General features: G+C 41.1%; 2 protein-coding genes across 4 annotated transcripts; one reads left to right on the forward strand and one right to left on the reverse strand.

Annotated features, from left to right (window-relative positions):
* Window positions 1-1,849: 1,849 nt before the first annotated feature.
* On the forward strand, window positions 1,850-24,374 carry LOC106603501 (P2X purinoceptor 5). 2 transcript variants are annotated; one of them, XM_014197275.2, is made up of 13 exons: window positions 1,850-2,260; window positions 13,937-14,087; window positions 14,978-15,049; window positions 15,677-15,752; window positions 16,077-16,161; window positions 16,346-16,426; window positions 18,751-18,892; window positions 19,710-19,843; window positions 20,198-20,291; window positions 20,394-20,459; window positions 22,571-22,653; window positions 22,802-22,993; window positions 23,552-24,374. In XM_014197275.2, the coding sequence occupies exons 1-13, from the start codon at window positions 2,124-2,126 to the stop codon at window positions 23,562-23,564; spliced, it is 1,326 nt and encodes a 441-aa protein (XP_014052750.1). In that variant the 5' UTR covers window positions 1,850-2,123; the 3' UTR covers window positions 23,565-24,374. The 2 variants fall into 2 exon arrangements, with proteins under 2 accessions (XP_014052750.1, XP_014052748.1); XM_014197273.2 differs by having other exon boundaries at window positions 1,855-2,260; window positions 22,802-24,374.
* Window positions 24,372-25,592, reverse strand: LOC106603502 (ER membrane protein complex subunit 6). 2 transcript variants are annotated; one of them, XM_014197277.2, is made up of 2 exons: window positions 25,365-25,592; window positions 24,372-25,168 (listed from the first exon to the last, which is right to left on the reverse strand). In XM_014197277.2, the coding sequence occupies exon 2, from the start codon at window positions 25,133-25,135 to the stop codon at window positions 24,803-24,805; it is 333 nt and encodes a 110-aa protein (XP_014052752.1). In that variant the 5' UTR covers window positions 25,136-25,168; window positions 25,365-25,592; the 3' UTR covers window positions 24,372-24,802. The 2 variants fall into 2 exon arrangements, with proteins under 2 accessions (XP_014052752.1, XP_014052753.1); XM_014197278.2 differs by having other exon boundaries at window positions 24,372-25,171; window positions 25,365-25,583.
* Between the last annotated feature and the right edge of the window lie 766 nt (window positions 25,593-26,358).

Raw genomic sequence — 26,358 nt, forward strand, 5'->3', positions numbered from 1 at the left:
ATGTCTACATTACACTAATGAGCTGAACCCAGAACTGGAGAAGAGCTGAACACCCACAGAACATGATAAAAGCAGCCTGTGACCCCTGAACCCCTCCAACAGTATTTAGATAAGGATTGTCTGTGTGAGAATATTGTTGTGAAAAGTGTTATAGCTTATACAGTTGAAGTCGGAAGTTTACATACAGTGAAGGAAAAAAGTATTTGATCCCCTGCTGATTTTGTACGTTTGCCCACTGACAGAAATGATCAGTCTATAATTTTAATGGTAGGTTTATTTGAACAGTGAGAGACAGAATAACAACAACAAAAAATACAGAAAAACACGTCAAAAATGTTATAAATTGAAAAACCGTGGCTTTTTTATGACTGTTTTGGAGCAGTGGCTTCTTCCTTGCTGAGAGGCCTTTCAGGTTATGTCGATATAGGACTCGTTTTCCTGTGGATATAGATACTTTTGTACCCGCTTCCTCCAGCATCTTCACAAGGTCCTTTGCTGTTGTTCTGGGGTTGATTTGCACTTTCCGCACCAAAGTATGTTCATCTCTAGGAGACAGAACGTTTCTCCTTCCTGAGCGGTATGACAGCTTCGTGGTCCCATGGTGTTTATACTCGCATACTTTTGTTTGTACAGATGAACGTGGTACCTTCAGGCATTTGGAAATTGCTCCCAAGGATGAACCATTTCTTTTCTGAGGTCTTGGCTGATTTCTTTTGATTTTCCCATGATGTCAAGCAAAGAGGCACTGAGTTTGAAGGTAGGCCTTGAAACACATCCACAGGTACACCTCAAATTGACTCAAATGATGTCAATTAGCCTATCAGAAGCATCTAAAGCCATGACATAACTTTCTGGAATTTTCCATGCTGTTTAAAGGCACAGTCAACTTAAACTTCTGACCCACTGGAATTGTGATACAGTGAATTATAAGTGAAATAATCTGTCTGTAAACAATTGTTGGAAAAATTACGTGTGTCATGCACAAAGTAGATGTTCTAACCAATTTGCCAAAACTATAGTTTGTTAACAAGAAATTTGTGGAGTGGTTGAAAAACGAGTTTTAATGACTCCAACCTAAGTGTATGTAAACTTCCGACTTCAACTGTATATTCTGTATATACAGTTTGATTGAATTAAATGGGATGGTACTGCAGTTCAGGTGACACAGTTCAGTAGTCTACAATGTCATATTACACACGCACACACACACGCCTAATGAGCGCAATGTGTTTTGGTATTTATTAGACCTAACACCATATTGCTTGTTAGAATGGACATAAGATTTGGTCTATTACCCAGACAGTCCTGGCCACATTTCCCAATGTAAGAATATTTTTTTTAACCTTTGCTCTAGTTAGCTACTCAACTGAACAATTGTATTTTTGCAGCCCAGCCCAGCCGGGTGCCTGTAGGCTGCTCTTGCCATATTTGATAGCTCATACAAATTAAACTGTTGTTTTAGTCCAGTGTTTCCCAACTACAGTCCTCGAGTACCCTAATCAATACACATTTTTGTCAGAGAGAATGGTCGGGCGCGGAACATAATTATAATAATTTTTAAACTGCTAATTGATCGCATCTGAATCCAAAGAGAGGTTGCATTTGAAAATAACTATGCTTTCATACCGTGATTACATTGAAACACGATCACATGTCTCTTTTTTTTTTAATTATTTGTGGGAATATATATATATATATATATATTTTTTTTTTATGAATTCCTGGTGATTTTACAGTCTTTTTTGATGCCTCAAAAAAATCTCTTGGGGCGCTTGTTGCCGACCCCTGGTATAGGGTGAGGGTAATGTTTAAGATTGGCAGTCATGGGAATAAATATGTTCATTGCAAGAATTCGCTGTTAATTATTAGCTGACCAGATATCTGATTTAAGAATGATAATTTATACACATTATTGTTGTGTTTCATTACAGTCTAAGTTTTATTATCAATTTAAAGCAGAAACTAAAACCGCGTTCATGGTAGGTTAGCCGAGGCACAAGTCATTGGAATTGCAGCAATTTACTTGGACTAATGAAAGCCCATGCAGTTGCCAGTGACACTAACTTCAGTGCTGCCAGTCTCACACGCGCGATCACCAGCTGTCGAACTCTGGGGACAGGAATATGGGCGAATTGACTTGGGGATCATTTTTCCTGGGTTTCCTTAATTTCAAGACAGAAAAATATGTCATCGCCGAAAACAGAAAATTGGGAATCTCATTCAGAGTTTTTCAGATATGTGTGCTGGCATACGTGATCGGGTGAGGTGTATGTATTTTTTTATTGCATGCTAACAATGTAGAAATAATCAATACTACAGCATGAATAATGTATTAAAATGGCAATAATTATTTCCATACAAAGTTGCAAATAGATGTAATTGTCAATCGTGGGTGTCTTTGAGGTCGTTCAAGCTGTCATCATGAAACGGGGCTAGGGAGTTCGGGTGTTGTTCCCTCAAAGACTATAATATTCACGGTTCAGGACTGTGGTAAAGTTGCTTTGATATTCGTCATATATTCGGACCTTCAAACTTCAATAGCTAACGAAAGATTTGAGCTACATACCTCCAGTTAGGTTCTTTATGATGGAAAAAAGGTGTGCATGTCTTATTTTCAGACTCAAGTTTCATAATCACACATTAATTGTGTGGGTAGCCTGGCACTCCTTCAATAGAGAACCACAGTATGAGTCATAATACCCATAAAACCCAACGGTCAAATAAGGAATGGTTCCAATCGTTTTTCCACCATTCATTTTACCCATAGGGGATTTTAGAAACACTTAAAATAAGGGTTGTGTTTCGTGTAGGCCTACCCTGGTGTGAAGTTTTGATAACAGTATAAATCTCCCTAGGACAAGGTGAGTTCTATCAATATATTTGCCTGTATTTACCCCCCAAATGCAATGCTAATTAGCTGTAAATGTGGCTATCATAAAGAACCACAAATGCCGTGATGATCTGGATGAGACTGTGGAATTGAGGCAAAGGTAAGAATCTCTGGATTAACGATCTAATGCTAGCTACATTTAGTAATTAATAAATTGGCAACATTTCTTTAAATTAACAATTCTGTGAACAGTCTTGTGCAAGTTTTAAATTGACACAATACCTGTTAGCAAAGGTGTCAGCTAGAGATGATGTGCAGGAGCTTGCAGGGATTTGTAGTCTTGCATGATGTCCACGTTGATGATAATTAGCATTTTCGAATCTGAGTGTAAATAGAGCCAAATATATTAATAGACGTCACCTTGTCCGAGAGAGATTTGCACGGTTATCAAAACATCACACCAGTGTAAGCCTACACAAAACACTGCCCTTATTTTAAGTATTTCTAAAATTCTCCATGGGAAAAAGGAATGGTGGAAAAACAATTGGAACAATTTCCCTGTTTTGACCGCTAGGTTTTATGGGTATTTTAGCAACATTTCTTGTTAGATGTTTTGACTAGAACCCCAAAATTGTATCATATTACTCCAGTGCTAGCCTCTCTACACTGGCTTCCTGTTAAGGCTAATGCTGATTTCAAGGTTTAACTGTTAACCTACAAAGCATTGCATGGACTTACTCCAACTTGTGTCTCTGTTTTGGTCCTGCCATACATGATGTACCTACACATACGCTACGGTCACAAGACGCAGGCCCCCTTATTGTCCCAATAATTTCAAAGGAATCAGCTAGAGGCAGGGCTTTCTCTTTTAGAGCTCCTCTATTATGGAATGGTTTGCCGATCCGTGTGAGAGAAACAGACTCTGTCTCTACCTTTAAGTCTTTACTGAAGACTCATCTCTTCAGTAGGTCTTATGATTGAGGTGAACGGCAAGGCACTGGCAAGAGGAACCAGCCTTTCTGTGTCTGTCTGGCCGGGTCCCCACTCTCTCCTGGGATTCTCTGCCTCTGACCCTATTACGGAGGCCGAGTCACTGGCCTGCTCGTGCTCTCCCATGCCGTTCCTATGAGGGTGCATCAGGTCATTTGTATTTTATTTCACCTTTATTTAACCAGGTAGGCCAGTTGAGAACAAGTTCTCATTTACAACTGCGACCTGGCCAAGATAAAGCAAAGCACTGCGACAAAAACAACAGAGTTACAAACAAACGTACAGTCAATAACGCAATAGAAAAATCTATGTACAGTGTGTACAAATGTAGAAGAGTAGGGAAGTAAGGCAATTTATTTTATTTTTTATTTCACCTTTATTTAACCAGGTAGGCTAGTTGAGAACAAGTTCTCATTTACAACTGCGACCTGGCCAAGATAAAGCAAAGCAGTGTGACACAGACAAGAACACAGTTACACTTGGAATAATATGGAATAAACAAGCCAATAACACACTAAATAAGTCAATGACACAGTAGAAAAAAAGAAAGTCTATATACAGTGTGTGCAAAAGGCATGAGGAGGTAGGCAATAAATAGGCCAGAGGCGAAATAATTACAGTGTAGCATTAACACTGGAGTGATAGATGTGCAGATGATGATGTGCAAGTAGAGAAACTAGGGTGCAAAAGAGCAAGAGGATAAGTAATAATATGGGGATGAGGTAGATGGGGTGCTATTTACAGATTGGCTGTGTACAGGTACAGTGATCGGTAAGCTGCTCAGACAGCTAATGCTTAAAGTTAGAAAGGGAGATATAAGACTCCAGCTTCAGTCATTTTTGCAATTCGTTCCAGTCATTGGCAGCAGAGAACTGGAACGAAAGACAGCCAAAGGAAATGTTGGCTTTGGAGATGACCAGTGAAATATACCTGCTGGAGCAGGTGCTACTGGAGGGTGTTGCTATGGTGACCAGTGAGCTGAGATAAGGTGGGGCTTCACCTAGCAAAGACTTATAGATGACCTGGAGCCAGTGGGTTTGGCGACGAATATGTAGTGAGGGCCAGCCAACGAGCGCATACAGGTCGCAGTGGTGGGTAATATATGGTGCTTTGGTGACAAAACGGATGGCACTGTGATAGACTACATCCAATTTGCTGAGTAGAGTGTTGGAGGGTATTTTGTAAATGACATCGCCGAAGTCAAGGATCGGTAGATAGTTAGTTTTACGAGGGTATGTTTGGCAGCATGAGTGAAGGATGCTTTGTTGCAAAATAGGAAGCGGGTTCTAGATTTAGGTTTGGATTGGAGATGCTTAATGTGTGTCTGGAAGGAGAGTTTACAGTCTAACCAGACACCTAGGTATTTGTAGTTGTCCACATATTCTAATTCAGAACTGTCCAGAGTAGTGATGCTAGTCGGACGGTCAGGTGCGGGCAGCAATCGGTTGAAGAGCATGAGTTTAGTTTTACTAGCATTTATAAGCAGTTGGAGGCCATGGAAGGAGTGTTGTTTGGAGGTTTGTTAGCACAGTGTCCAAAGAAGGGCCAGATGTATACAGATTGGTGTCGTCTGCGTAGAGGTGGATCAGAGAATCACCAGCAGCAAGAGTGACATCATTGATATATACAGAGAAAAGAGTCAGCCCGAGAATTTAACCCTGTGGCACCCCCCATAGAGACTGCCAGAGGTCCGGACAACAGGCCCTCCAATTTGACACACTGAACTCTATCTGAGAAGTAGTTGGTGAACCAGGTGAGGCAGTCATTTGAGAAACCAAGGTTATTGACTCTGCCGATAAGAATGAGGTGATTGGGGCGGCAGGTAGCCTAGTGGTTAGAGTGTTGGACTTGTAACCGAAAGGTTGCAAGATCAAATCCCCAAGCTGACAAGGTAAAAATCTATCGTTCTGCCCCTGAACAAGGCAGTTAACTCACTGTTCCTAGGCCATCATTGAAAATAAGAATTTGTTCTTAACTGACTTGCCTAGTAAAATAAAAATTGACAGAGTCGAACGCCACAGGATGTTTTTGTGCTGGTCAAGGGCAGTCAAGTCTGGGGTGAACCAAGGGCTGTATCTGTTCTTAGTTCAAAGTTTTTGAATGGGGCATGCTTATTTAAGATCCTCTACTGATGGGATGAGGTCGATATCCTTCCAGGATACCCGGGCCAGGTCGATTAGAAAGGCCTGCTTGCTGAAGTGTTTTAGTGAGCGTTTGACAGTGATGAAGGGTGGTCGTTTGACCGCGGACCCATCGTGCACACAATCAATGAGGCAGTGATCGCTGAGATCCTGGTTGAAGACAGCAGAGGTGTATTTAGAGGGCAAGTTCATCAGGATGATATCTAAGAGGGTGCCGCCCATGGTTACGGATTTAGGGTTGTACGTGGTAGGTTCCTTGATAATTTGTGTGAGATTGAGGGCATCCACCTGGAAAGGTGGATTTTTTTTTTAAGTAGAAGCTCGAATTGTTTGGGCACAGACCTGGATAGTATGACAGAACTCTGCAGGCTATCTCTGCAGTAGATTGAAACGCCGCCCCCTTTGGCAGTTCTATCTTGTCAGAAGATGTTATAGTTAGGGATGGACATTTCAGGATTTTTGATGGCCTTCCTAAACCAGGATTCAGACACGGCTAGGACATCAGGGTTGGCGGAGTGTGCTAAAGCAGTGAATAAAACAAACTTAGGGAGGAGGCTTCTAATGTTAACATGCATGAAACCAAGGCTTTTACGGTTACAAAAGTCAACAAATGAGAGCGCCTGGGGAATGGGAGTGGTGCTAGGGGCTGCAGGGCCTGGGTTAACCTCTACATCACCAGAGGATCAGAAGAGGAGTAGGAAAAGGGTACGGTTAAAGTCTATAAGAACTGGTCGTCTAGTGTGTTCGGAACAGAGTAAAAGGAGCAGATTTCTGGGCGCAGAAGAATAGATTCAAGGCATAATGTACAGACAAGGGTATGGTAGGATGTGAGTACAGTGGAGGTAAACCTAGGCATTTGAGTGACGATGAGAGGTTTTGTTTCTTCTCACCAGTTAAGCCAGGTGAGGTCACCCCATGTGTGGGGGCTGGAACAAAAAGGCTATCTAAGGCATATTGGACAGGGCTAGGGGCTCTACGGTGAAATAAGACATTAATCACTAACCAAAACAGCAATAGACGAGGCATATTGACATTAGGGAGAGGCATGTGTAGCCGAGTGATCATATGATCCAAAGAGTAGCACTAGATGAGTCAGGGAGCCAAATCCCGTAGCCTCTCCTATCTGGTGTGATCTTAGGAATGCTCCCTCTGATCCTCCTCTATCTCTCGGTTTCTCCTTACACACACTGTACACAGTGATTGATTGATCTTATTGTACATTTCTCGTTCTAAGTAGAACCCTCTGCAAACGTTTATACCTAGCACCAAATGTGGTTCTCTTATGGGGACAAGCAGAAGTAGACTATATTTTCTACAACAATAATCCACTCTCATTTGCCATTCAGTTCCTGTGATGGGAAGTGTTCAGTGTGTTGCTGGAATTATTTAATTTGTCATAGTTTGTCAAATGTTTTATTAAATTGAATAGAATATTTAAATCCAATTTCTAGTGGTATATTTCTCTTGCAAGTCCTTCCGTAGTTTGAATATGAAAGGCATTGTGGTTAATCTCTTCTATTAACTTGGTTGAATTGATTGGTTGAATACCAGGCAGGCTGCGGCGTTCTAGATAAGTTGCAGGGGTTTAATGGCACAAGTGGGGAGCCCAGCTAACAGCGAGTTGCTGTAGTCCAGACGGGAGATGACAAGTGCCTGTATTAGGACTTGCGCAGCTTCCTATGTGAGGTAGGGCCGTACTCTACAGATGTTGCAGAGCATGAACCTGTTGGAATGAGTCACTGCTTTGATGTTTGCAGAAAATGACTGGGTGTTGTCTGAGGTCACGCCAAGGTTCTTTGCACTCTGGGAGGGAGACAGTGTGGATTTGTCAATCGTGATGGAGAGGTCTTGGAGCTGGCAGACCTTGTCCGGGAGGAACAGCAGATCCCTCTTGTTGAGGGTGAGCTTGAGGTGGTGGGCCGACATCCAAGCTGAGATATCTGCCAGGCACGCAGAGATGCATGTCACCGCCTGAGTGTCAGAAGGGGGGGGAAGAAGAAAAGTATTTGAGTGTCATCCGCATGGCAATGATAGGAGAGACCATTTGAGGATATGACAGAGCTGAGTGACTTGGTGTATAGAGAGAAGAGGAGAGGACCTAGAACCGAGCCCTGGGGGGACACCAGTAGTGAGAGTACGTAATGCAGACACAGATCCTCTCCACATTACCTAGTAGAAGCGCTCTGCAGGGTAGGATACAATCCAAGAATGTCCAGAGCCTGAGACACCCAGCCCTGAGAAGGTGGAGAGGAGGATCTGATGGTTCACGATGTCAAAGGCAGTGGATAGATCTAGGAGGATGAGAACAGAGGAGAGAGAGTAAGCGTTTGGCAGTGCAGAGAGCCTCCGTGAGACAGAGAGGAGTCTCACTTGAGTGACCCGTCTTGAAGCCTGACTGATTATGGTCAAGAAGAACATTCTGAGAGTGATAACGAGATATGTGATCAGAGACGGCATGTGATCAGAGATACCAGTCTGTCGTTTTTGATGTCAGAGGGGTCGAGGTTTTTTTTCTTGAGAAGTGAAGGGACTCTGGACATTTTAAAGTCAGAGGGGACGTAGACAGTGGTCAGGGATCAGTTGATGAGGGAAGTAAGGAATGGGAGGTCAGCAGAGATGGTCTGGAGACGGGAGGATGGGATGGGGTCGAGAGGGAAGGTTGTTTGGCGGCTGGACTTCACGAGTTGCAGGATTTCATCTGGAGAGAGGGGAGAGAAAGAGGTCAGCGTAGGATAGTTCTGTGTGAGTGGGAACAGTGGACTGAATAGGCTGAGTGAATGTGGAGCGGATGTCATCAGCCTTCTTTTCAAAGTGGTTGACAAAGTTGTCCGCAGACAGGGAGGGGGTGGAGGATTAGTTAAGTTTCAAATGCACCATTTTATTTATAATTTTTTATTTAACTAGGCAAGTCAGTTAAGAACAAATTCTTATTTTTAATGACGGCCTAGGAACAGTGGGTTAACTGCCTTGTTCAGGGGCAGAACGAAATGAAAGAAATGCCTTTCTTGCAAGCTCCAAACCCAACAATGCAGTAATCAATATCAATGTAGAGCTAAAAATAACATAAGGTAGAACAAAAACACACAAATAAAAATAAGAAATAATAAGAACTCGAGAAAGTAAGAAGTTATATACAGGGTCAGTTCCAATACCATATTTACAATGTGCAGGAATACTGGAGTGATAGTGGTAGATACAGTATGTATAGAGGTAAGGTGACAAGGCATCAGGATATATGATAAACAGAGTAGCAGCAGTGTAAGTGATTGCATGTGAGTGTGTGTGCATGTGTGTAGAGTCAGTATAAATGTGTGTGCATGTTATGTGTGTGTTGGAGTGTCAGTGTGCGTGTGTGTACAGTCGTGGCCAAAAGTTTTGAGAATGACACATTTTAATTTTCAAAGTCTGCTGACTCAGTTTGTATGATTGCAATTTGCATATACTCCAGAATGTTATGAAGAGTGATCAGATGAATTGCAATTAATTGCAAAGTCCGTCTTTGCCATGCAAATGAACTGAATCCCCCAAAAACATTTCCACTGCATTTCAGCCCTGCCACAAAAGGACTAGCTGACATCATGTCAGTGAGTCTCTCGTTAACACAGGTGTGAGTGTTGACGAGGACAAGGCTGGAGATCACTCTGTCATGCTGATTGAGTTCGAATAACAGACTGGAAGCTTCAAAAGGAGGGTGGTGCTTGGAATCATTGTTCTTCCTCTGTCAACCATGGTTACATGCAAGGAAACATGTGCCGTCATCATTGCGTTGCACAAAAAGGGCTTCACAGGCAAGGATATTGCTGCCAGTAAGATTGCGCCTAAATCAACCATTTATCGGATCATCAAGAACTTCAAGGAGAGCGGTTCAATTGTTGTGAAGGCTTCAGGGCGCCCAAGAAGGTCCAGCAAGCGCCAGGACCGTCTCCTAAAGTTGATTCAGCTGCGGGATCGGGGCACCACCAGTACAGAGCTTGCTCAGGAATGGCAGCAGGCAGGTGTGAGTGCATCTGCACGCACAGTGAGGCGAAGACTTTTGGAGGATGGCCTGGTGTCAAGAAGGGCAGCAAAGAAGCCCCTTCTCTCCAGGAAAAACATCAGGGACAGACTGATATTCTGCAAAAGGTACAGGGATTGGACTGCTGAGGACTGGGGTAAAGTCATTTTCTCTGATGAATCCCCTTTCCGATTGTTTGGGGTATCCGGAAAAAAGCTTGTCCGGAGAAGACGAGGTGAGTGCTACCATCAGTCCTGTGTCATGCCAACAGTAAAGCATTCTGAGACCATTCATGTGTGGGATTGCTTCTCAGCCAAGGGAGTGGGCTCACTCAGAATTTTGCCTAAGAACACAGCCATGAATAAAGAATGGTACCAACACATCCCCCGAGAGCAACTTCTCCCAACCATCCAGGAACAGTTTGGTGACGAACAATGCCTTTTCCAGCATGATGGAGCACCTTGCCATAAGGCAAAAGTGATAACTAAGTGGCTCGGGGAACAAAACATCGATATTTTGGGTCCATGGCCCAGACCTTAATCCCATTGAGAACTTGTGGTCAATCCTCAAGAGGCGGGTGGACTGTAAGAGGCGTACGCAACACCCTGCTACAACTCAACTCCCCGTGGAGTAAAAGAGGTATGGGATTGTAGGTGCGAGTAAGGATGACAAAGGCAGAGAATTTACTGTTTACTGGGAATTTATTCCTTCACACGGTAAATTTGGGAAAAAGTGGCTGAACGGAACCAAAGCAAAGAAAGTAAATGTCAAAGCCCCCTCTCCTACCTTACCTGCCTACCCACTACTTACCTAACTTAGCACCACCTGGTGCACTAACCAAAATACAAGGGGTGGTCCGCCCAGGTCTTACCTAGTGTGTATAGACAGTAACTACTACAGGTTATGTATGCCCGCAGGCCTCTTGCCTAAGCACTCCCTAGGTGCCTTCCCCCCTGGGAACAAATGAAACAGAATAACACAAATGTAAGTAAACAATTCCAATAATCAAAACCACTGCATCCTATTGGCACACACATACCTCAGAATCAGCGGCTATACAATACTTAACAAAAAAATAGCAACAAGTAACACAGAATTTACCACACACACACACACACACACACACACACACACACACACACACACACACACACACACACACACACACACACACACACACACACACACACACACACACACACACACACACACACACACACACACACACACACACACACACACACACACACACACACACACACACACACACACACACACACACACACACACACACACACACACACACACACACACACACACCATCTCTCTTCTGAGCAACAGAACACTGGCTTATATAGCTGAGAAGGAGTCTGTAATGGGATACAGCTGTATCCCCTGACGAGAGGGCGGGGTCAGATCTCCAATCATCGATGTGACCGACCAATCAGCTGCTTGGGAGGAATTTCAGGAAGCCATTTCCTGAAATACAAACCACAACACAGAAACTGGGGAACATAACATGGACAAACAAAACCCCACAAATTCTGACAAACTCCAAGCATTGATTATGCAAGAATGGGCTGCCATCAGTCAGGATGTGGCCCAGAAGTTAATTGACAGCATACCAGGGCGGATTGCAGCAGTCTTGAAAAAGAAGGGTCAACACTGCAAATATTGACTCTTTGCATCAACTTCATGTAATTGTCAATAAAAGCCTTTGACACTTATGAAATCTTTTAATATTACTTCAGTATTCCATAGTAACATCTGACAAAAATATCTAAAGACACTGAAGCAGCAAACTTTGTGGAAATTAGTTTTTGTGTCATTCTCAAAACTTTTGGCCATGACTGTAGACTCCTGGGAGTGTGCATAAAGACAGTGCAAAGATACAAATGAAATAGTCTGTATAGCCATTCTGTTAGGTATTTAGCAGTCTTATGGCTTGGGGATAGAAGCTATTCAGGAGCCTGTTGTTGTCAGTCTATGGCTTGAGTGGCTGGAGGGAGGAGAAGGTGGAAAATAGTTTCCTACGGTTAAAGAGAGAAGCTTGAAATGTAGAGTGATAGAAAGTGGCTTTAGCAGCAGGTAGAGAGGAGGGAGTGAAAGGATGATAGGTCATCCTAGGAGTTTAGTTTTTCCTCCATTTTCGCTCAGCTGCCTGCAGCCCTGTTCTGATAGAAGGGTTGCGGCCAAGGGGTGGGGATTGTCTGTAAAGCCTACAGTGAGAGGAGCAAACCAGTATAGAAAACATACACATAGTTGACAAAGCTACAAAAGAGCAAAATTAGATAATCTGAAAATAACTAGGTAAGATCAAGTGAGAGAATGGTGTGGAGTCTTCCTCACCTTCCTTCCTCGAAAAACTCTGCAGAACAGTCTTTGTTTCAGCGACAGTCTTAGTTTTGCCCCTTAATCCTGGTTGATGTGTCAACAATCAGCTGCAAGTTATGAGCAATCAGCAGTTCACACACCAAGTATGCTACTGGAAAGACAGGCAGCACTTTAAGTAGATGGCCCTAGCTAGCAAAAAGGCCGTACTAGACAACAACAGATTAAGACAAACAATTATACTTATTACTCTTGGAGATATCAGGAGTCTTTTAGCTAAAGAATAATGGACAGTTGAAATGAGGTTGCTAAGTCACGTGGTTAAAGAGCTATTGAATTGTTACATTTTCAAATATTGATTTATAAAATTGTGTAAACACTTTATAGGAAAACCAAAGGGTGTGCAATGTGTTTCCCCATGATGTGAACAATACAAAGTTGGTTTAAGGTGCTTAGGTCATGTGATCAAGGAGATATTGAATTTCTAAGTAAAAAAGATTAGAAAGAATAAATTACAGTAAAATAACTTTTTTTAAACTTCAGAAAACCAAAGGTTGGTTTGAGGTGTCTTGGTCACATGGTCAAGGAGGTATTGAATTTTAAGTGTTTTTTTTTTAAATGTATGAATCATTGACTAGGTATCCCCCTTTCCTTTTTCATTGTATGAGAAAACTAAAGGATGTGCAACATGCTTCACTATATAAGGAATAATGGACAGTAGAAATAAGGTTGCAAAGTCACGTGGTGAAATTTGAGTATTGTGATCATGCACTTTGTTTGACAGTTCCTAACTATTTGCATTACCACAGCACCAGGCTGCCTACACTGTTGCCACATGATTATGAAACTCGGGTCGGAATCTGGAAAATAAGACATGTGCAATGTTGTACACCTTTTTTCCTTCATAAATAACCCAACCTGAGGTATGTAGCTCAAATCATTTGGGAGCTATTGAAGTTTAGGTCCTAATGTCTGGTGAATATCGAATCTCAAACCAGCTTTACCAAGGTACCCTCAGGTGTCTATATTGATGCACTATGAGAGTATACAGACAATATACTTTTTCAAATATATTTTTGCAATAATAATTCCAGAGACCTAGAATTCCAGAAGGATATATATATCTCCCCTTCCCGAGGCTACCGTCATTAACTTTTTACATCATGTACCCTTGTAAAAAGTGTGTATTAGGCTAGTAGGCTACCAGTTCAACTTGTCAATCTGTTCCTATGTTCCTTCATACAATTAGAGAAATTCTCAACAAAAATCGAATTAATAATTGCAGTTCGGGTAAATGTAAATAAAGCATTTTGTTTTTGTTACTTTACTTTTGACCCTAAATAATCCACCTATGTCACAGTGACAAATCATTCCTTCACAAAATGAAAGTATCCTTTCATGACTACCTCCTCTCCTTCATTTCATTACCATGTTTTACAGTATTCTATAAGTGTTATAGAATGCATTTGACATGCATGTGTCTTATGAACACTCAGCACATGAAGGATCCAAGTTTGTTCAAATAACCATCCATGTTAATTTTATATGTGACTGACAACTACTCTATTTTCACAAGTGACCGAGAGTTAAAATGAATGAATTTACAGAAAAAAATCAATCAATCAATAATCAGTGTGTTTAAATTCTCAGGTGGGTTTTAGTGTTTAAGAAGGGGTACCAATCGAGGGAAGAGACCGTCCAGAGTTCTGTCATCACCAAGCTGAAAGGAGTGGTCATGACCAACAACACGGAAACTGGACTTCGCCTGTGGGGGCCTGAGGATTATGTCATACCTCCAACGGTGAGATTCAGGGACTTTTTGGGAGGTTTTATGTATACAGGTAGAGCCGACACACAGTACACAGCCTACTGCTAAATGATTCATTCAAGTCTTAGTGATACAGTATGTCATTGATATTGTATGTTTTCAAGTACAATGAGTAACATTTTTATGAGGTCTCTCCATTAACTCACTTTCATCAGTTTTCAATCACACCCAACTGATTTTTAAAGTAACAGGCCACCACATACAGCTTTACATCACATCCATAGAGACAGTATATCTGGCAGTATATCTGGCTATGGCATGAGAGTAGTGCACTTTATGAAACATTGGCATAAGCATCTTTGTCAGCTATTTTGAACATCCATTTGGTACTGTTTTAGAATATGAGAAGTTGACACGTGTTTAGAGTGCTCTTCTTTAAATAATGTTTATCTTGTATGGTCATGGAAATGGCGATGATTAGAGTCATTGGACGTTATACTGTACAGGCTGTAGAGCAACAGAACAATCGTTATATGCATTTTAGCTATGAGTCTGTTTCCTCAATAGACACTCCATTTCATCTGTCTTGTTAAATAAAAGATAGGGAGTTGATTCTCAACTCTAATCAGTATTATTCACTTAACCTTTAGCGACTCAATGATAAACAGATTCAATAGAAAAGCCTGCTCTTGTCCACATGGTGAGCCCAGTCAGCCACCACTGGATCTCCTTCATTTTCTATTTTGTAAAACTATATTAATATGTGGTGAGAAACTGTGCTATTTATATTTAAGCTTATTAAAAGCTTAGACAAAAGAATATGTATTTAGGGATTTAATTTTGTATAGTTAACACACAGTCCATCAGTCCACTGACTAACCTGATTGAGGAAAGTATAGTTTTAGCTTGTTGTTGTTTTTCAGGGTGAACAGGTTTTCTTCATTGTTACAAATTACATCGAGACCCCGCATCAGAGCCTTGGGTTCTGTGCTGAGGTGAGTGAAAAGCAATTTCGTACTACCATAATCTAGACAAAATCTTGTTTATTGAATTTATTTTCAAAGATCCCCCTGAGATAGAGATTGGATGACTGTGCAGCTGAGATAGCAATACTTTAATGATCCAATCAAACAAGGAAATTAAACTCCACTAAGTCAGCATTGATAATGCTATGGTTCTTACCATATATGGCAAAGCAAGCAGAAAAAAACGGCTAGTAATTTGAGGCGGATGTCAGAATCCAAACTGCCTAGAGCTTTATTTGTAATGCCTCAGGCCCAACAGTTCTTTCCTCAGAGAAAGATGGCTTGACCTTGCCATTGTCTTCCAATAATTGCTTATTTGATGTTAAAGTACGCTTTCGGTGCCGCTATGATAAGTTATGAATGATTGATTCATTATATTTAATGAAGATAAAAACTTCATAGTATGAAGGGTTCAGTGTGTCACTGTTCACTGGTCCAATAACATTGTGTTTTCCTAAATTGCTTTAGCATTCAAATGGTGCTCCCCACTGTGGTCACCATGTATTGTATGTTGTCATCATCTCTAGGCTCTTCAATACACTGCTTTGAATACAGGCTTGCATTTTTAACTGCATCAACGTGTCCTATGTTCTCCAGAGCCCTAAGGTGCCAGATGGCCAATGTGTAAACAATGAGGATTGTGCTGAGGGTGAGGCGGTAGTTGCTGGCAATGGTAAGGACTAATATGGTCAACTGGGGCAGTCTTTATCTAATTTCTATTTACATTTCCAAGATGAACATTTATTTACAGATTAACACTGGCTATGATCACATTTCTCTTAAAATGCACAAGTACACCGCTAATGTGTAGAAGGCTTATGAGAATCACCAGTGTTGGAATTGGACAAATGTCTCTCTAGGAAATTCCTTCGAAAAATGTTGCATGCCAAAATTATTCAACTTTGGTAACTCCTACGCGTTACCCTTCACCCTAATTTCCCCCAAGATTATTATGTCTTTCCAGGATGTTGACAGCGATCTTTTCCTTTCCCTGCAGGGGTGAAGACCGGCCTGTGTTTAAACTCTACTGGGACCTGTGAGATACATGGCTGGTGTCCCGTTGAGACGGGACGTAAACCCTTGTGAGAATTCATCCTCTTTTGCTGTGAAAATAATGAAATTGTCACTTTTGCATTGAGTCTCAGTATAAGTGTACCCACTACATACACTATGTTATGTACTTCAGTATTCTGAAGTACCTTGTCCTGATCATCTACCATTATGGAGAAGTCACTTTGATTTAACACTTTCCCCCTTACTTTCCAGGGAGGCTTTATTAAGCAAGGCAGAAATCTTCACAATTTACATCAAGAACTCTGTCAGGTTTCCGAAGTTTGAATTCTCCAAGTAAGTGATGTGGTGTTAAGTGGGGCTTGTTCATTCAGACTTCAGGGTAGTAGAGGCTATCTGTCTCTAGGGAAACTGTCAGTGACATAGATCATTAAGTATGTGTAAGTAGGGCAGTGGGGGATACATGTCCTAGAACTGCTTTGGATAGCTATGAGGGTGCACAGTCCCTTCTATTTATATACAGCCATATCGCCCAGTGCCCAGTGAATGTGTGTGTCTGTGCACGTGCATACTGGGTGCGTGTGTGTATGTGTGTTCAGTGAGACAGTGTAGCGGTCATCTGAGATGTCCTTGACAGCAGAGCAGGCCCAGTCCAGGACAGGTGTCAGAACAGATCTGATTGGCTCACTGTGCTCTCATGTCAGTAAGTAAGGCTGTTGTTGTAGAAGGGTTCATCAGCCAGAACATCGGTGTTCTCTTTCCAAGCCTAATAGGAAAGCACAGAGACATCAGACCTCTGCCAATTCATGATTCATCATTTCAGTTGTAGATCTTTTGATTAGGGGAGAGTGTTTCTAGGAAACCATACACAAAATTAATAATGTGACCAAATATTTAAGAAGAGGTCATCATTTCATTGAGTCTGTGAAGGAAGAAACCACATGGAAAAAGTGGTAAGCAAGTTAGGTCCAAAAAATGAATGTATTGTGTTAGAGGTTTCAGGATTCTTTATCTAAACCAAAGCAGATAGTTTTGTACATCAGTTGGGGTCTCTTATAAGCTACAATATGAAGTCCTAAACCTAGCGTGAAAGTGCATCCTGGAAGCTGTGTGGGCAAATATAGTCAAAATGTTTGCCTTGGGTAAAGTTGTTTACATTTTGTCATTTTTATGCATAGTATTTTTGCAATGTGTCATGCATATGAACTCAAGATGTTTATTGTTACAGAGCAGACATCATCATGCCCTGTGTATACAAACGTAAAACAAGCAGGGGTCTAGCCCCCCTTGAGGTTCTTGAGAGAGCAGCCAAGGAAGTGAGAGAAGGGAAGAAGTCCATTTGAGCAGCAGTAAGGGCTGAACAAATTTACTGAATGACACTGAAGAGGTACATTGACAAAAAATAAAATGAACATGTACCTGTGTGAAAGAGAAGCTATGATAGAGTGGCAGAGGTACACAAGGTCTTATCTGATGACAATGGAGTCTGAGCTTGCTAATCATATCAAGAATCTCGTGGACCAGTTTCATGGGCTTAGTATCCTCAAATGCAGAAAACGTTCCTATTCCCCCTCTGAATGGCACACATACACAATCCATGTCTCCGTTGTCTCAAGACTTAAAAATCCTTCTTTAACCTGTCTCCTCCCCTTCTTCACTGATTTGAAGTAGATTTAACAAGTGACATCAATAAGGGATCATAGCTTTCATCTGGATTCACCTGGTCAGTCTATGTCATGGAACGATGTTTCGTATACTCCGTGTATAGCTGAATGTAGGCATGCATTGAAGATGTACAATTATACCACACTCCCATTCCATTAATTAAACTTTGACCTACCATCACCCGCCACTGGCACAGGACACCATCACCCATTTACCCCAAGCTGTCTCAACTTACCCTGTCCCTATGCTCAATTTACCCCATACCCAGGGTAAGTTGTGCCAAGAGACCACTTGTTTTGTACAAACAATGTTTTTAAAACGGTTATGTTTACAATAATTCAGATTAGTTCCAGGATACACAATATCCTGAAATAAATGTACATATGTTTGTTAGAAAGAATACTATATTTCCCTTGACGTAGTGATACTGAATGTAAAAAATGTCTCAACATACCCCTCTCCCCCCTACATTGTGTGTATTGAATGGAAAGTGTCTAAACTATGAAGTGCTTGAACTATGACGTTACTTATATATATATATATTTTTTAAATCTTTATTTAACTAGGCAAGTCAGTTAAGAACAGATTCTTATTTTCAATGACGGCCTAGGAACAGTAGGTTAACTACCTTGTTCAGGGGCAGAACGACAGATTTGAAGTTACTTGAATGAGCAGCATGAATAAAATGAACAGTTTAGTAGATGTGCAGCTTGAAATAGCATAATATATTTACGTGCCATATGAGCTATTTAAGAAATGATAGATAATATATGTAACTCTGTGCTATTCCTTAACCTGTTGGGGCTAGGGGGCAGTATTTTCACGGCCTAAAGAGAGAAGCGTGTCATTTCAAGCTGATAAGATAACTTAATTGTTCATTCTATTTGGTTTAGGCCTATGACCTTTTTTGGATTTAGCCAAGGAAAAGTATGATACTGGACTACTAATCACATATAAACAAATGACATGTCCTGTTCTGTCTCCTTTCCCCGCAGGTCAAATGTTCTGGACACCGGTAATGACTCCTATCTAAAGAGATGTTCCTATGACAATGACCTACATCCCTACTGCCCCATCTTCCGTCTGGGAGACCTAGTCAGCAGGACTGGACATGATTTTCAGGACATGGCTGTAGTGGTACATAAATGTATTTTTTTAATCTTTCAATTGATCCTTTATTTAATCAGGTTGTCCCATTGAGGTCAGGAGACCGCTTTCCCTGGCAGAGAGAGACCTGGCATAGAGGGTTGGGTTTCTTGTTAAACACTGAGTCCACTGAATCCAAATTAGGTTTTTCAGGCTTTCATCATTCTATCCAAGCAGTGCGGGAGTGGTGTAATTCTATTTTCCTCCAGTCCATTTGATAATGATGCTTGCTTTCAGGCAGTTAGGTAATTACCATAATTTTGTTTACATTTAATTGGACATTTGCCATGTAGGCTGCAGTCATTAGGCCTGACATTTAAATGAATAACAATGATGGTTGCATAATTGCAACAACAGTATGAAACATAGCAGTTGCTAGATCTGTATTAAGTGGCTTGTCACAGAGCCCTGCATAAAGTGCTTTCACCTCAACTCCCTAGTAAGCTCAGGGTAGACATTTACAAGTAAACACTAACTTTTGTTGTTAATATAGCCGGACACCCAGCATAGAACAAGACAATGGGTTAACCAGAGCCATTCTTACCATATATGGCGAAGATGATCAGCAGTGTAGTAGCTACTGTGTTATCATTAGAGTTGCCAGTTTTAATGTTGTGAAGTACAGTATATTTATGTTCCTAGTTGTTAATGTTTAACGAGGAGTTGATGTAAATGTAACCACAGTTCATAGTCAAGGTTAAGAAAGTAAATCATGAATAGCAGGGCAATAGAGTAATCCTCCATATTTAGAGCAACGTCAAGCACAGATGTTTATTCATAAACAGTGTAATCTTTCTCTGTCTCTCAGGGTGGGTCAGTTGGAATTCTGATTGAGTGGAACTGTGATTTGGATAAGGACTACTCACAGTGTAACCCAGAGTACAGCTTTACTCGTTTGGATATGAACTTAAACAGCTCTGTCACATCAGGCTACAACTTCAGGTACATCTTGACATGCATTAAAGTAATGTTCCCAAATTTTGTATAATTTCAGCCAGTAGTTTTGAAAGTGGTGCTCATGAGCCGAATCGGGTCCCCATTTTTTTGTTGTTGTTGCAATTCGCATGATATTTTATGAATCCAATTGGTAAAACATGTTACAAATTTGTTGTGCTTAAGATCCCCGTATTGCATCTTAAGCACGTTTTACTTCATGCAGATATAATAATCCATGCACTAATTCTGAAAAGTTATTATCTTGAGCTCTCTCGAAGTACTGTATTTAATCTCAGATCTATCTCTACCAAGCAGTTGTTGACATTTCTGTTCCAAACAGCTGATTTGTTTGTTTTCCAGATATGCCCGGTATTACAAAGATGAAGCTGGAGAGAGCTATCGGACATTGTATAAAGTCTATGGGATTCGCTTTGATATCATGGTGAATGGACGGGTATGACAGTGATTCTAGCTACACTTACTTGTCTAATTGAATGTGTTGGTAGTAGTAATATTACAGTCTGTGTCAGATCAAATGTTCTTTATTGTTCTTCAGGCTGGAAAATTCAACATCATTCCCACAGTAATAGCTATTGGGTCTGGGCTCGCTATTATGGGTATGGTAAGTCATTTAATAGATTTGTGTTTTAATTTGTTTCCAATACACATGCTTGTCTATTTACTCCCCCCCCCCAAATATTTCTCTGTAATTCTGTTTCATGCAGCATGCCCAGGTTGGATGCTATCAAATGCTTTTGAAATGCGATGCATTCGGAAAGTATTCAGACCTCTTGACTTTTTCCACATTTTGTTACAGCCTTATTCTAAAAATAGATTTAAAAAAAAAAATCTATCATCAATCCACACACAATACCCCATAATGACAAGTTTTTTGCAAATGTATTAAAAATGTAAAACTGATATCACATTTACATAAGTATTCAGACCCTTTACTCAGCACTTTGTTGAAGCACCTTTGTCAGTGATTACAGCCTCGAGTCTCGTTTCTCCCATTTTTCTCTGCAGATCCTCTCTAGCTCTGTCAGGTTGGATGGGGAGCATCGCTGCACAGCTATTTTCAGGTCTCTCCAGAGATGTTCGATCGGATTCAAGTCCGGGCTCTGGCTGGGCCCCTCAAAGACATTCAGAGACTTGTCCCAAAGCCACTCCGGTGTTGTCTTGGCTGTGTGCTTATGGTCGTTGTCCTGTTGGAAGGCGAACCTTCGCCCCAGTCTGAGGTCCTGGGCTCTCTGGAGCAGGTTTTCATCAAGGATCTAGCTGTACTTTGCTCCGTTCATCTTTCCCTTGATCCTGACTAGTCTCCCAGTCCCTGCTGCTGAACAACATCCCCACAGCATGATGCTGCTACTACCATTCTTCACCGTAGGGATGGTGCCAGGTTTCCTCCAGATGTGACACTTGGCATTCAGGCCAAAAAGTTCAATCTTGGTTTCTTCAGACCAAAGCATCTTGTTTCTCATGGTCTGAGAGTCCTTTAGATGCCTTTTGGCAAACTCCAAGTGAGCTGTCATATGCCTTTTACTGAGGAGGGGCTTCCATCTGGCCACTCTACCATAAAGGCATGATTGGTGGAGTGCTGCAGAGATGGTTGTCCTTCTGGAAGGTTCTCCCATCACCACAGAGGAACTCTGGAGCTCTTTCAGAGTGACCATCGGGTTCTTGGTCACTTCCATGACCAAGGCCCTTCTCCCCTGATTGCTCAGTTTGGCTGGGTGGCCAGCTCTCGGAAAAGTCTTGGTGGATCCAAACTTCTTCCAATTAAGAATGATGGAGGCCACTGCAGAAATGTTTTGGTACCCTTCCCCAGATCTGTGCCTCAGCACAAACCTGTCTCGGAGCTCTACAGATTTCCTTCGACCTTGTGGCTTGGTTTTTGCTCTGACATGCACTGTCAACTGTGGGACCTTTTATATAGACAGGTGTGTGGCTTTCCAAATAATGTCAAATCAATTGAATTTACCACAGGTGGACTCCAATCAAGTTGTAGAAACATCTCAAGGATTATCCATGGAAACAAGATACACCTTAGGTCAATTTCAAGTCTCATAGCCAATGGTCTGAATAGTTATGTAAATAAGGTATTTCTGTTTTTTATTTCTAATAAATTTGCGAACATTTCTAAAAACCTGTTTTCGCTTTGTCATTATGGGGTATTGTGTGTAGATTGATGAGGATTTGTATTTAATTTCATCCATTTTATAGTAAGGCTGTAATGTAACAAACTGTGTAAAAAGTCAAGGGGTCTGAATACTTTCTGAATGCACTGTATCACCACAGGAGGGCGATCCCTTATCATTTTTCATACAATATACTAATCTTCTTCATTCCAAATTGATCCCTATCCCCTTGTTTGTAGATCTGAAACATTCGAGTAGGTCTAAGCAATATCGCTACATTTTCTTTTCACTGTCTAAACCTGTCATATCTACAGGAGTACCTTGGGTGTATAGGTGTCAATTTGGCATTCAGAAGCCCTCTGCCCCCTAGCAAAAGGTTTAGTGCCCTATTTCAGTCTTATTTATCTGAGGAGACAGCTCTTTGAAGTCTGCTGTACACATCCACAGGACAGTTAGTGTTTTTTGTCTTTTTGTTTTCACTATGGCCTGTGAAGTTGCCTGAAGCTTTATTGGGGGTGTTGGCCTTATTTCTATCATGATTAATGTGACTCTATTGTATGTCTTGACTTGAACCTTGCCTTTGTCTTTGTTTCAGGGAAAATTTGCATGTGATATGATATTTGTCTACATGTTGAGCACGAGTTCCTTCTACCGAGACAGGAAATTTGAGATTCTCAAGTAAGACACTATGACATGGTATTACTACTAACTACAGAATTTACACTTTGTCGTTTATTCAGTAAAGTAAATAATTTCAGTCTTGAATTGTTTGCCTTGCTACTTCTCTCTGTCTGTCAGTAAAACAAATAAAACATCCCTTTAACAGGAAAGAACGGATCAAGAAGCACAAAGAGATTGCGAAGACATTGGTGAACCGAGACACAAGAAAACACAGGAAACATGCTGGGGAACAACACGAGCTTACCACACTCTCTACGAAGAACGAGGAGAAACAGGACCCTAAAACCGGAGAGAAAAACGAGGTTCACATTCTCTCTCCACGAACTGTGGGGCAACGGTATAATACTCACCCTCCACGACACTAACCGATTAATTCAGAGTGAGACACCAGACTAGAAGCTGCACGTAGGACAACTTACTGTTGTGATAGCATAGTAGAATACACAACTTTGTGTACGCAACCAATAAACGTTGATTTTACGTGCAATTAAAAAATGTGGTAGTGCATCAGCAGTTCTTCTATAATGTCTATTAGCCCATGTCAGCTAACATTTTATAGGATTGCTAGGTAAGTTAGTCTAGCCAGCTATCTAAACAAGAATTTGTTCTTAACTGATTTTCCTAGTTAAATAAATAAAATAAACCTTCAAGGCTGAATTACCTGCTGGGCTCGAAGGGAACGTGCCCATGGGCCCTGACCTCCAGGGGCCCTTTACCTCCAGAAGGCCCTCATTGATTTTGTTTATACACCCGGATATCGTACTAACATGGCATTTGTCAAGGCAAAATGTGTAGAACTGCAGTAGATGTTATTTAAGAAATTCTCGCTTAGGGCTCCCAAAAGGCTAGAGGCGGATCTGTGAGACACATTTTTATTTATCCTTTATTAACACAGGTTGTCCCATTGAGGTCAGAAGACCTGTTTTTCAAGAGAGACCTGAAACAAAGAAGTTCTGCTATTGTCAAGATGTCTAGACTGTGTCCTGTAGCAGGTGGAAAGTAAAATGAGGGTGGGTGAGGTGCTGATCCCGATGCCCACCCTCTTTCTCCTCTTCCAGCAGAGGTTACTGATGCATGGCTCTGGTTTTCCTATGTCTCTCAGGAGTGATGCATGTCCTAATTGGACATGATGACTGATGGGCTGGAAAATAGAAATGACAATGCTCTCCTTTCCTTACACTTTACTGCTGCAATGACAATGCAGACGCTCCAAGAAGCGAGATATTTATCAAAGAGAAAAAGCACTATTCTATTTCTGACGTCTTATTTACTTGTTCCAAGATCGAATCTGTTGAGGGGTCAATTAGGCCATGCAATCAAACCATTGCAGAGTGCTCAACTAGGTTATTATGCTGGCAGCGGTGTTCCTTCAAACCTTGACAGACCGCTTGTAGTAGAATGAATCCTTGAGTCATATGATGGAATACCACATCGTGAGAGAACGGTTGCTTTTTAACACAATTGAAAAATACACTGGGTCTAAGGTTGTCTATCATAAATACTTCTCATTTGTGATTGCTTGTAACTTCTGCCTTGTCCGGTTCAATATGTCTGTATATACAAAGTCAGAACTAGAGGAGTATGAGGCAAGTTGTTGAATGTATTTCCTTTAAATGGAAAACATTGTATGATAATGCATTTTTAGGGCTAATGGCCATTGTCAGAACAATCATATCAGTTGTCTGCCAAATCTTATGATCAATAAATTATACAAACATGTTGGTGTTATTTATTTTGAAGGATCCAACCAGAGCCGTTATATCCTATTTACACTACTTGAAAAATATTTTAGCATCAGGCACATCACTCTGATGCACACTTCCCATCAATGTTTATTATAACATGTATCAACTGCTAGATGACACAATTTGGTAAATTCAGTTATCCTAGAGATGCAATAGAGCAGAGAAACAATAACATACTGCAGCAGTTAACAGTTCAGTAAATGAGAGAAAGCAGGACATGTTTTAGTTTATGTATAGAGTTGCTGACAGACATACTTCACGTAGCTGTATAATAAACAGTTAATCTAACAAAGTATTTAATCAATCGCCTATATCTACAAAGTTTGCGGGCAGTTAGACAGTTATAATTGGATTTACATGACATTAGGTTTAAAACTTGCTCAACATTCTGGTCAATTTTATTAGTACACATGCACCATTCCGTAGAGGAAAGTCCAGAACAGGACGTAGGTAAAAAGACCTCCAACAAGCCCTCCTGTAAAGAGCATCCTCCGAGACTTGAAGCACTTGTTCCACCTGCGACTGGCCTTGATGATGAGAAGAAGGGAGAGGAGGAACGAGGCGAGGAAATAGAAGATAAATCCGTAAAGTCCTGTGAGCCCAAGGATGCCCGCTGTCGCTCCCGACAGAGCTGACACCGACGTCCGGCAGTAGTCCAGCACTGCGGCGTTGCCCCTCACAGCAACCTCACTGATGAACTGTGGCCCTTCTCGTTTCGCTACGACTGAGGCCATGTCGGCACCCCCTTGTTTGTTTTCCAGCGATGACTGCTGCAAACAAGAGGTAATTAGAAAATAATTACATAATATCGAATGATTTCATTGCTGCATATACGTTATTGTATCGTACAAATTCTGAATAATCTTGTTTAAAGCAAGCATTTTTGTCACTAGCGAACCGGCTTGCCAGCTGACATCTGGACACTGGGAGCTAACGTTAGCAGCTAGCAAGCGGTTTACTCACCGAATTAAAAATAATATCGAGTGCTTCGTTTACTGCACAAACACATCAAAGGCACATAGCTAGTTTGTGACACTTAATATTCCATGTCAATTGATTTACTAACCCCTTCACTACTGGAATGTAATTACAGAAATAAAGCTAATTCTAGCTAAATAGCGCAAAGGTAACTGCGACGCCACCAGTCTTTCTGAATCTACCCTTTTTTTGCGAAATGCATTCTGGGACTTTTATTTGTGTATCAACTGCTCGTTTTTGATGAAGTCAGTGGATGAATGTGCTTTTCAATTCAATTTAATCACACATTCATTTTCTTGAATTCAATTTTGCAATATATTTAAACTGTATTTGTTGTGACCTGTGACCAAAACGAACTTTGGTCTATGGTGTCCGCCTTAGATCAAATTAGTAACGCCCTCTGTTTACAATCGCTGGGCTCTGGATAAAATGTACAATAATTAATAGGCTAAGGAGCCTAATCTCAGAAGCAGCTAACCATGGCGAACTATGTTCTGGACATAGATATAGGAATTACTTCAGTCAAAGTTGTGTTACTTGATATTAGATCAAAAACAGTAACGGATAGCTTATCTTTGCAAACCAAGACGGCTATCTACAGCGACGAAACGCATGTATGTAGAGTACCAGTCAAAAGTTTGGACACGCCTACTCATTCAAGGGTTTTTCTTTGTTTGACTATTTTCTACATTGTAGAAAAATAGTGAAGACATCAAAACTATGTAATAGCACACATGGAATCATGTAATAACCTTATTTTTTTTAACAAATCAAAATATATGTTAGATTCTTCAAAGTAGCCGCCCTTTGCCTTGATGACAGCTTTGCACACTCTTGGCATTCTCTCAACCAGCTTCACCTGGAATGCTTTCCCAACGGTCTTGAAGAAGTTCCCACATATGCTGAGCACTTGTTGGCTGCTTTTCCTTCACTGCTGTCCAGCTCATCTCAAACCATCTCAATTGGGTTAAGGTCGGGT

The sequence above is a fragment of the Salmo salar genome, chromosome ssa04, assembly GCF_905237065.1.
Source record: "Salmo salar chromosome ssa04, Ssal_v3.1, whole genome shotgun sequence".
NCBI classification, from domain to species: domain Eukaryota; kingdom Metazoa; phylum Chordata; class Actinopteri; order Salmoniformes; family Salmonidae; genus Salmo; species Salmo salar.

Excerpts from the sequence above, each read along its gene's own strand:
- LOC106603501 (XM_014197273.2), top strand. The coding sequence starts at position 2,124 with ATGGGCGAATTGACTTGGGGATCATTTTTCCTGGGTTTCCTTAATTTC. Across the intron at positions 2,261-13,936 it reads GTGCTGGCATACGTGATCGG|GTGGGTTTTAGTGTTTAAGA; the intron begins GTGAGGTGTATG and ends TTAAATTCTCAG. Across the intron at positions 14,088-14,977 it reads ATTATGTCATACCTCCAACG|GGTGAACAGGTTTTCTTCAT; the intron begins GTGAGATTCAGG and ends GTTGTTTTTCAG.
- LOC106603502 (XM_014197277.2), bottom strand. The coding sequence starts at position 25,135 with ATGGCCTCAGTCGTAGCGAAACGAGAAGGGCCACAGTTCATCAGTGAG.